Genomic DNA, 11,894 nt, shown 5'->3' with positions numbered 1-11,894 from the left:
TAAAGGCTGCCCAAGGTTACCAGCAAATGTACTGCACCACATATCCCAACTGCAGGTGAATAGGACACATTTTTTTACTATGGACATTACCATGAAACTTCTCCAGTTGATGACATTCAGTTGTGTTTTGTTTTTGTGTAGGTAGGTGGGTCCTGCTTTTCTGCTGATTTGCAGAGGCCTGTCTAATATTATAACCCTATTACATACTATTATTCTTTCCTTAACGCTGTTAAAGGGTAATGAACTTGTTTTATTGAATCAAGTTAAATTATTTTGACAGTAATGGAGTGATCAGTCTTCAGTGACCTCACTGTGGAACATGTGTGACATAAATAAAATAAAAAAAAGTGTTGGCCTATGGCGGCCAGCTGTTTCCAACACAGTGATTAGAGCACAGACAAGTCACAGCCTCCCTGCTGTACCTGAAGTTACTATTGCCATTTGTGTGAATATAACTTTAATCATTTCTGCAGCTAAGCCGTCAACCTGTCTTTGAGGATTTTCAGTCAGGATTTAGAGTGCATCATAGCACAGAGACCGCATTAGTCAAAGTTACAAATGACCTCCTAATGGCATCAGACAAAGGACTCATCTCTGTACTTGTCCTGTTAGATCTTAGTGCCGTATTTGACACCATTGACCATCAAATTCTTTTACAGAGACTGGAACATCGAATTGGCATCAAAGGAACCGCCCTAAGCTGGTTTAAATCGTACTTTTTAGATCGATCTCAGTTTGTTCACGTCAATGATGAATCCTCCATGCAGACCAAAGTTTGTCATGGAGTCCCACAAGGTTCTGTACTTGGACCACTTCTATTCAGTTTATATGTGCTTCCTTTAGGGAACATTATTAGGAATCACTCTATCAATTTTCATTGTTATGCTGACGACACCCAATTATATTTATCGATCAAGCCTGATGCAACCAATCAGTTAACTAAACTCCAAGCATGCCTTAAGGATATAAAAAGTTGGATGACCTACAATTTTTTGATGTTAAATTCAGACAAAACTGAAGTTCTTGTAATTGGACCCAAACACCTCAGAAACTCTCTTTCTAGAGACTTAGTTACTTTAGATGGGATCACCCTGGCCTCCAGCTCCACTGTAAAGAATCTTGGAGTTGTTTTTGATCAGGATTTGTCCTTTAACGTCCACATAAAACAAATTTCGAGGACTGCATTCTTCCACTTACGTAACATCGCTAAAATCAGACGCATTGTCTCTCAGGCGGATGCAGAAAAACTAGTCCACGCATTTGTTACTTCAAGGCTGGACTATTGTAACTCTTTGTTATCAGGCTGCTCTAATAAGTCTCTTAGGACTTTGCAGTTAATTCAGAATGCTGCTGCACGTGTTCTGACAGGAACCAAGATCAGAGATCACATCTCTCCCATTTTGGCTTCCTTGCATTGGCTACCTATTAAATCTAGAATAGAATTTAAAATTCTTCTCCTTACTTACAAAGCTCTTCATGGTCAGGCACCATCATATCTAAAAGAGCTCATAATACCTTACTACCCCTCTAGAACACTGCGCTCTCAGGACGCTGGGTTCCTTGTGGTTCCTATAGTCTCCAAAAGTAGATTGGGAGCCAGAGCTTTCAGCTATCAGGCTCCTCTTCTGTGGAACAAACTACCATTCTGGGTTCAGGAGGCAGACACGGTCAACACTTTTAAGAATAGACTTAAGACTTTCCTTTTTGATAAAGCCTATAGTTAGGGCTGGCTCAGGTCATCCCTTAGTTATACTGCCATAGGATTAGACTGCCGGGGGACTCCACCCCCCACCCAGGGTTATGCCTAGCCAGGCACGGTATTGGTTGAAGATGCAGTCACATCTCCCTTACCGAAAACCCTCTCTCTCTCTTACTGTCATTATTACTACCATATCTGCTACTGTGGTCATTTTATCATTCATTGTGATTCATTGTCATTTTATCATTCATTGTAATTGTACCATTGCACGTCTGTCCGTCCTGGGAGAGGGATCCCTCCTCTGTGGCTCTTCCTGAGGTTTCTTCCACCTTTTTTCCCTGTTAAAGGTTTTTGTGGGCAAGTTTTTCCTCACTGGAACCGAGGGTCTAAGGACAGAGGGTGTCACTCCCTGTACAGATTGTAAAGCCCTCTGAGGCAAATGTACTTTGTGACTTTGGGCTATACAAATAAAATTGATTTGATTTGATTTGATTTGATTTGTGCAATTTGTATTCTGTCATCTTTGATTGTACTACTGCCTCATTCAATTGGTGGCCACACCTAAAGCAACCTTTAAACCCAGCAAACAAACAAACTGACAAAATATGTAAACTACATAAATTGCATAGAAATAACTAACAAGTCCATTGATCTCATGTCGTTCCCATCTTTGTGCAGAGCTGCACAAGGCTATTGTATCAAAGTGAGCAGTATGCAGTTTGATTACATCTTACAGTTGAAGCTGTATTGTCCTGCTGCAGGATGGTTTGATTGATTGATTGATTGATTGATTGATTGATTGATTGATTGATTGAAGTGTTTATTTTGAATATGCAGAAAATAAAAATAAGGCAAAAACATTTAAACATAGAAATACATATTCAAAAAGGAGTGAGAAGAAGAATAACTTATAAACTCCCACCCCTTCTCTTTAAATAATGAGTCACAATAGCAAGCTTCCTTGCAACCTGTTTAAATATTCCTGATACTTATACATAAATAGAATATAACCCTGACTTTGTATTACAAAAAACAAAACAAAAAACAAAACAAAATAAAACCTGCATATACACTTAATACAATACACACATACACACACACATACACACATGCACGAAAAGAAACAATAAAAAAACAAAAAAACAAATAACCTCATAACCCTTAGTGCTACCCAACACCTCTCTTGTCACAATCCACTCCGGTCCCCTGCCTGCTTTTCCCTCTTACCTGCACCCAGTAACTTTCCACTCACCTGTCAGCCCCACCTCCTCATCAGTCACCATGGTTTCTCCCGCCTCCCACACCTGCTCCTCTTCAGTAATCAACCCTGTATTTAAGCACCAAACCTCCAGACACTCTTTGCCAGATTGTTCTTCGCGTCATGCAAGTCTTTCCAGCACTTTTGTCCGGACTGATCTCCCGTTGCCGACCCTGCCTGCCTTTGACCTGCTCGTCTGTCTCTGCCCTGGTAATCACCTCAGCTTTTCGTCCCCGACCACGAGTTCTGCCTCAGTGTTTCTGGTGTCTGTCTGCCTGTTTCCCTGGCTGTTTGGAGGTTTCCCCGGGCAGTCTGTCCCCCTGCTCCAGTTCGTCGCCACAGACTCTCCGATTGAACTCAGGACTTATTCCCTCTCTCTCACCTGCCATATCGCCTGCTGTGAGTTCCTCAATAAAGAACTGTACTAAGTATCCCTTGCTGTTGTGCTGCATTTGGGTCCTACACAAGCTCGTTTCAGTACAATCTGGCCACAGCATGGACCCAGCACACACCGCTTCGCCAGAGCTACGCCTGGAGAGGGTGGAGAACATTCTCCAGCGACACGAGGCATTGCTTGCTTCCACCGCAGCCGAGGTACTCCAGGCTACTGTCACTCAACAACAGGCTGCCGTTAACCAGGAGCAGACATTAGCGGCATTAGCTTCACAGATCCAGCAGCTCACTGCTGTGCTCTCACGGAATATGGGCCAGAACCTACCTGCAACAGCGCCTGCTGCCGTACTCCAACCAACGCCACCTGGTCCAGTTTCTGAACCCCAAGTTGGGGCTCCGGAACGTTATGCGGGGAACCCAGAGATCTGTAATCCGTTTATTACGAACTGCTCTATCCTGTTCGCCCTGCAGCCACACACATTCGCCTCACGGGGAGGGCCCGCCTGTGGGGAACCGCTGAATGGGAACGTCAAACTCCTGCTTGCAGCTCCTTCAGAGACTTCGCTGCTGAGCTCCGGAAGGTTTTTGGCCCACCTTCCCAGGGTCCAGATGCTATGGGCGGTCTCCTGAACCTCCACCAGGGGGACCGCTCCGTGGCTGACTACTCTATTGACTTTCGCACCAGGGCTCGCCAGAGTAAATGGAACACCGAGGCCCAGTGCGACGCCTACCTACAGGGGCTTGAGGAGTATGTTAAGGACGAGCTGGTGTCATATGATCTCCCTGCCACATTGGATGAGCTCATCGAACTCACACGGCGGGTGGACCGACGCATCCAGGCCAGGCAGGAGGAGAGACGGCAAGGACGGTTTGGGCATCCTCTTCCTTCCCAGTTCCGTGCAGTACCGGAGGTATCCTCTTCCCGGCCTGAACCTCAGAGGGGAGATTCAGAACCTATGCAGGTTGGCAGAACCACTCTGTCACCAGAGGAACGCCAGCGTCGTCAAAGACACAACCTATGTCTGTACTGTGGACAAGACGGACACTTCGTCTCCAGGTGTCCAGCAAAAGCCAGGTCTCACCAGTAGCGAGGGATGTACTGGTGAGTCCGACCTCTGAACTGTCCCTCAAGAAACGCCCCCTCTGCCATGGTCGCCCGGGTACCCGCAACGTTAAGCCTGACGCCCTCTCCCGCCAGTTCCTGAAGGAAGAGGAAGAGGTTTCCACGGCAGCGGACACCATCCTTCCCTCTGCTCGCCTGGCCGCCGCCATTACATGGGGGGTTGAGGAGAGAGTTAGGACGGCGCTGGAGGAGCAACCAGGTCCCAGCGCCTGTCCCCCCAACCGGCTCTTCGTCCCGGCCCACCTCCGTTCTGAGGTGCTCCAGTGGGCTCATAACACGCACCTCACCTGCCATCCAGGGATCCAGAGGACCAAGGAGGTTCTTCAGCGCCGGTTCTGGTGGGACTCCCTGGACCTGGACACCCAGGAGTTTGTCAAGGCCTGCCCTGTCTGCAACCGGAACAAATCCTCCCACCAGGCTCCTGCTGGTCACCTGCTCCCGCTTCCAGTTCCCCATCGTCCCTGGTCCCACATATCGCTGGACTTTGTGACCGGTCTACCACCATCTCAAGGACACACCACTATCCTTACCGTGGTAGACTGGTTTAGCAAGATGGCCCACTTCATTCCCCTGCCCAAGCTCCCTTCAGCCAAAGAGACTGCTGAACTGGTCCTCCAGGACATATTCCGGCTCCATGGTCTTCCAGTCGATGTGGTCTCTGACCGAGGACCGCAGTTCTCCTCGGTTTTTTGGAGAGAGTTCTGCTCTCTCATCGGGGCCACGGCCAGCCTGTCATCCGGGTTTCATCCTCAATCTAACGGCCAGACGGAGTGGAAAAACCAGGAGATGGAGGTGGCTCTCCGGTGTATGGTCTCCAGTCACCCCACGTCCTGGTCACAGCAGTTGCTCTGGGTAGAATATGCCCATAACACACTCCTCAGCTCCTCCACTGGTCTCTCCCCGTTCCAGTGTGCTTATGGATACCAGCCACCCCTATTTCCAGCCCAGGAGAGGGAGGTTTCTTGCCCCTCTGTACAGGCTTTCATCCGCCGGTGTCGCCGCACCTGGTCCCAGGCCAGATCCACTCTCCTGCAGTCAGTGGGCCGTTACACAGCCTTGGCCAATCGTCGCCGCACCTCGGCTCCTGCATACCAAGTGGGACAGAAGGTGTGGTTGTCAACCCGGGACCTACCACTCCAGGTCGACTCGAAGAAACTGGCACCCAAATTCATCGGCCCCTACGAAATTCAGAAGGTCATCAACCCTGCTGCAGTCCGCCTCAAGCTTCCCAGGTCCATGCGAGTACACCCCACATTCCATGTCTCAAAAATCAAGCCGGTTCTGGAGAGTCCCTTGATTCCTGCTACCCCGACTCCTCCGCCACCTCGCCTTATCAATGGAGACCCAGCCTACACGGTGCGACGGCTTATCCGCTCTCGTCGCCGTGGGAGGGGCATCCAGTACCTGGTTGACTGGGAGGGATATGGTCCAGAGGAGAGGTCGTGGGTCCCCGCCAGCTACATCCTTGACCCTCAGCTCATACTGACTTCCACCGGCAGCACCCAGACCAGCCCTCCAGGATCCGCCCGTCCACTGATAACCCCCGCCTGAGCACCTCTGGTGCCCCACCCATCCCCGGCCCTAGCGAGGTGGACCCGCCATCGTCCTCTATGGACTCTTCATCTGAGGACGAGGGGTTTTGTCCGGACTGATCTCCCGTTGCCGACCCTGCCTGCCTTTGACCTGCTCGTCTGTCTCTGCCCTGGTAATCACCTCAGCTTTTCGTCCCTGACCACGAGTTCTGCCTCAGTGTTTCTGGTGTCTGTCTGCCTGTTTCCCTGGCTGTTTGGAGGTTTCCCCGGGCAGTCTGTCCCCCTGCTCCAGTTCGTCGCCACAGACTCTCCGATTGAACTCAGGACTTATTCCCTCTCTCTCACCTGCCATATCGCCTGCTGTGAGTTTCTCAATAAGGAACATTACTAAGTATCCCTTGCTGTTGTGCTGCATTTGGGTCCTACACAAGCTCGTTTCATCTCTGATCCCTGTACTTCTTAAAAATAGTCAAGATGGTCAAAATGGTCAAGATGGACCAAGAGACAGCTACAGAAGCTTCATTTAATTTGGCAGAGAAAAAAGGCCATTCATGTGGACGTCATGGATGAGGTAAATAACAAAATTAAAACTAGAGTGACATCAGTTATCAGAAGTGTACCCATCTGACACACAGAACTGATGCACTGATGCATAATTAATTAAATGTTTGATTTTATCCTGTCTAGTTCTGCAAGTTAACAGTATGGATTAGTATTAGTATGGAGTATTTTCCAACATTTTTACTTTTATGTTTTCTTATGGTTGAATTATTTGACTAAATTGAAATATAGTAGCTGTCCTTACTTTCTCTTTAAATTCAGCCTGACATGTTTGATATCTTTGAGAAAACATGGTGGTGTAAACGTCTAAATCTGTGGTGACAAAAAACATTCACTACATTAAAGAAAACATATGAATATTATTATCCAACAAATCATTGTCCTGTTTGCAGGAGCAAACAAAATAAAGTTGTTCTACTTCTCAGAATAAAAAAGGCAAAATAAATGATTGAGGAGCTGATGCTCTTGTAGTGAGAGGCAGCTAATTAGCTTGTCATCATTAGTGGAAGTGGTCCGTGTGTGACAGTTGTGAAGAAATTGATTCCACCTGGCGATTTAGTCGACAATCCCTGGAGGTTAATCATTGACAGGATGGAGGGGTCAACCTCTCCATGGCTCAAGGCGTACAGGGTCGGTCAATAACCCTTCATCTGGAACTCGCTGAGAATTTGTCTCAAGAGCTGCCACTCCTCAAATCACCAATAGCTCCAAACTTTATGAAGAGATTATAAACAGGAATGGGCTGATGAGGGAACGACTGGGAACGAGGGAACGAGGCAACAACTACTGAGACGATAAAAACAAAAGAACACACTACACTACATAGATTATGATTATTGAATGTGAATTTCACCACTTTTAATATGCAGATAAACCAAACATACATACATACACCAATTGATATAAAAAGATCCACCCATGATGCATTAATACCTTGAGATTTCTCCTTCTTCTTCATGTTGAAACTGTGAAATTTGCCACGTCGCCACAGCTGCAGCATGGAAAAAAATCACAAGAACCATCCCTTGGTCTTGGCCTAGACTTGGTCTCAACCCCTAAAAGTCTTGGTCTTGTCACAGTTTTGATACAGTCTGGTCTTGCTCATGACTTACTCTCTGTTTGAGTGGACTTGACAACTCTGGGCAAAGGGGTTACAGTCTACTACACCACTAGATGCCAGGAAATCCTATACACTGCTCCTTCAAGGCTTTTCTGGCCAGATTTGAGGTCAGCCTGCTACAAGTTCATTATCTGTTGCCAGTTGGTGGTGTTACAACCATGACTGAATATTGTCATGTGGGCGGCTGTGGCTCAGGAGGTAGTGTGGGTCATCCACTAAACATTTGATCGTCTGTTCGATCCTCCAGTCTGCACGAAACAGACTTGGCCATCCTGTCTACCAGCCCAGTGTTTTTATGTTCCTATTTACAAGTAGCTGGTCAATATCAATAATCATTATTGATCTCCACATCTGCTCTGCTTTTTCTCTCCTTTGTCTACCATTGAATTTTTAGATAAAAACATGGATCATTTGCTAGCTTGATCAGTGATGATTTTCATAAAGATGCATCACATACCAGTAACTGTATTTCCACCAAAACGTACTTATTACATGTATATTAAGACCATGCTGTCTGCCCGTTGGGCAGTGAATAATAACAGCTATAGAGTAAAAATACAACATTTGTTCTGAACAGTGCTGTAAGAAAATGTCTGTGGGGAAAAGATGGACAGGAGAGTGAAAGGAAAGATACAAAAACTCTTATTTGTTTTTTAATTCACAAAATGGATCTTGCCTCCGGGTCTGCGTATGAATGAAGTGTGACACACTGCCTCAGTCTGGACTGTCGTCTCTGGAGGTTTCAGCTGCTCTAGTGAAGTCTTCTGATCTGCCACTAGATAGCGGTGTTATACAGCACAGTATCAGTCCACCAGTCAGTCCTTTGACACATATACCTGCTCACACTCAGGCCTGCTAGAGACTGTCAAAATATTCTTTTACAGTAAAATAATGTAGGAATTCATCATCAGCTGGGCATGTACTGTCTTATTATTCTACCTCACCCTTTCACACATTTTTCTTCTTCAGAACTTTGCTGATACTCTAAAACTTAGAACTCATCTAACATTGCTGTGCACAAACTCACATAAACCTTTGACAAACTGATGACATAAAGGTTAATCCTATAATTAATTAGCAAACTGGATAAATCATACTGTAGTTAAAACCTACGAGGATCTGTGATGCCCTTTGCCTTCCCTAAGTTAAAGATCTGGGGACCTTGGATGACCCTCTGGCTGTGTAGCTTTCTTTTTTTTCTGGGACACGTCATGTAGAAATACGTGAAGGATGATTTATTCCATATTGAACTACCACAGTGTAACCAGAGACCTTTTAGAACCTCTAGAACCTGACTGCCCACCAGCAACCAAGTACCATGTACAGGTCTATAGAGTTCCCAGAGGAAACAACTCTTCTCTGTTTTTATTTTCAGCATAGATTACCAAACCAGCGCTGACCCTGCTGTTGTGAATTGATTTGCTTCAGTCAAATGATATATCCTACATCACAGTAAGCCTAAATTGTAGGCTCACTGTGGTAAATAGCAGCCAATTGCAGGGTTTGCAGAAATTATGTTCACACTGCGACGCAGACACTGACATAAATTGTAATAGTTCTTCACTTAAAACAGCATTTTGTTAAGTGAATATATGATTTAGTAATTTAGCAACCTTCTTGTGGATATCATTATGAATCACAGAAATACCACCAGAAGAGTGCACATAGACAGCTGCTGGATTAGATGTTTTTAGGACCTGGCAGCAGTAAAGGTGGCTGTAGCAGGTGTGATCTCAGTGCTGAGGATCTAACCATGCAACATCAGCTGTGAATGGAGGAGCAGTGTGCTTTTTTTTCTCCATCTCTAAGCATACACAAGATACAACAAGCTGGGTCGTCATGTTGTGCCCTCCGAGGTGAATATAGTGCTCATCATCATACAGTAGAAGCTCTCAGGGTTCCAGTAGGGTCAGCCGATGTGACAGAAGGTGCTGAAGAGGTATCTCTCCGTCTGGGTGTATTCATGCTGAAGATCAACAAACAGGACTGCTTCCCGGCAATATTGAAGTTTTACATGATCTTGCATCAATGTGGTGAAGTGAAGTCCCTTCATTTGTAGGAAGTAGGATTAGTTCAGTTTCAACAAAACTGCACGGAAAATACATTATTACACAGATTATGTCTAAAAAATTCTTACTTACATACTCTGCTGTTATAGCTGTATATATCTTATAGTCTATTTATTCCACTCTGTCCAGACAGTTCATACTGTATCTTACTGACATATTCATATTCATATCTGCATTATTATTTATACATCCCTACACATATGTACATTACACTGAACCTCACTGTTGTTGTTTTGTTTTGCAATGACAATAAGGTTGAATCTAATAATAATAATAATAATGATGATAATAATAATAATTAATAATAATAATAATAATAATAATAATTATAATAATAATAGTAGTACTGAACACACACATCAGAGTAGTACACAGATGACAGTGGACATCAGTCTTGAAAAACATCCAAACAATTAAAAATGTATGAATATCATACATTTTAATAGAAATAAATCAGTCTTATCATTTCTTATTATTATATAACAATGAAAGCTGAAGCAGATCAGGTTTCTAAATGTCACTTCACAGACCTGTATCTCTGTACAGTATATTGTAATATTTAATGTACAAATGAGACACAGTTTCAATAATCATGATGTAGATTTTTTTTTTTAATCCGTTTTCATGTGTTGGGGTATGACAGAGTAAATAATGATTCCTGTAATCATTTAATGACATTTGAAATGAATTCATTCATTACAGAAGGAGTGAGGTCTCATTAAGTTCCGTGTGAGCAGACAGCCGGTCTCCGGTCGGTGGCTGAGTGTGCCGGCCTTCACACTGACTGTATTTCTCAGTATTGACGTGTTGTTTGCAGATGGAACAGGAGGGTTGATCTCTGCCTCCAGAGGTCATTCTCACTACAGTTGCCACTTGTTGCCAAAAGCAGCTCGGGGATCCACCATTCAACACTAGACACATTTCAAGTATTTACTCAGCCAACTACCGAGACCTACATGTCTGGATGTTGAACGCGGAGCGTTACCAGGACTGAAGGAAGACTCTTGCGATCCTGTTGATAATATTTCGGCGCATCTGACGGAGAGAAGCATGGTTGATAACACAACTATAGCAACTAAATCTGCTTTGGTAAGCGTCCAGGGTTGACTTCAGCTGGGTTATTAGACCCAGCAGCTGATGTGCTCTTCTGTTTTCAATGCTCTTCAGTGTCTGAGTAGTTTGACGGTGTGCTAACAACTTAGTGCAAGTTTTTCATGTTCGATCGCCTCCGTGTTAATGTGAAATGTTTCGCAGGTTATCCTCTTGATATTCCACTTCAGAGTCAGAGAGCTGAACTGCCTCGCTGTGTGTAATGAGGCTAATTGGTGGAGCATGTGTTTTAATCTTATAAAGTACTCCTGGTAATCGACCATCCTCTCGTCTCCTCGCAGCAAGGCTCTTTCTCGTCCGCCAGCAGCGTTCCGCTCCAAGCCCCCTCCGCCTCCTCCCACAGCCCGTTCCCCGGCGCCCAGTCCCACCAGCCCGGCAGCGGCGGCATGAAGCTCGAGGCGGTCATGGAGAACCTGCAGCGGCAACAGGCAGCGCGGCTGGCCCTGGAGGAGAAGCTCCGACAGGCGGAGACAGAGAAAGATCTCCGCTCCATGGTAGAGTCCCAGATACACCAACAAGCTCTGGCTTTCCGCCACTACCAGGCGGCGATGCGAGGCGCCCTGGCCGCCGGAGTTGCCAACTCGTCCTCCGGAGTGACGCTCCCACACATGGAGGTCTGCAGAGCCGACGAAGACGGGGACTCCCCCAGACCGGGCAGCGACGACAAGGAGCGGGACGAGGAGGAGGATGACACGGATGAGCACGGAATCATGAATGAAGAGGAGGAGGGCGAAGACGATGTCGAGTTGAACCACTACCAACACCGACAGTCCTCGCTCCAGGGAGCCTGTCTGCCTCCACAGAGCGCACCGATGCACCTCATGGCCAGAGTCCCGGCGGCCTTCGCCCGCCGCGCAGAGTCTCCATCGGCACATCCCCAGTCCCAGCACCACGAATGGACGTATGAGGAGCAGTTCAAGCAGGTAAGACAGCACTGACCCACTGAACACTTCACCCCGTGCAAAACAACACAGTGTGTGTTCTTCTTTTAGCGAATCTGAGAAGGTTTTGACAATAACAGAGAAGACA

At 46.1% G+C, this 11,894-nt stretch overlaps 1 protein-coding gene across 2 annotated transcripts in view; it reads left to right on the top strand.

Moving 5' to 3' along the window:
• Nucleotides 1-10,375: 10,375 nt before the first annotated feature.
• arid3c (AT rich interactive domain 3C (BRIGHT-like)) overlaps nucleotides 10,376-11,894 on the top strand; it is a 66,930-nt gene continuing 65,411 nt past the window's right edge. For both annotated transcript variants that reach the window (XM_027278545.1, XM_027278544.1), the window contains exons 1-2: nucleotides 10,376-10,844; nucleotides 11,147-11,788. In XM_027278545.1, coding sequence (XP_027134346.1) covers nucleotides 10,806-10,844; nucleotides 11,147-11,788 — 681 coding nt within the window. In that variant the 5' untranslated portion in view covers nucleotides 10,376-10,805. The remainder of the gene's footprint in view (nucleotides 10,845-11,146; nucleotides 11,789-11,894) is intronic.

Source organism: Larimichthys crocea, chromosome III (assembly GCF_000972845.2).
Source record: "Larimichthys crocea isolate SSNF chromosome III, L_crocea_2.0, whole genome shotgun sequence".
Classification (NCBI taxonomy): domain Eukaryota; kingdom Metazoa; phylum Chordata; class Actinopteri; family Sciaenidae; genus Larimichthys; species Larimichthys crocea.
This window is presented reverse-complemented; position numbering and strand designations above follow the sequence as displayed.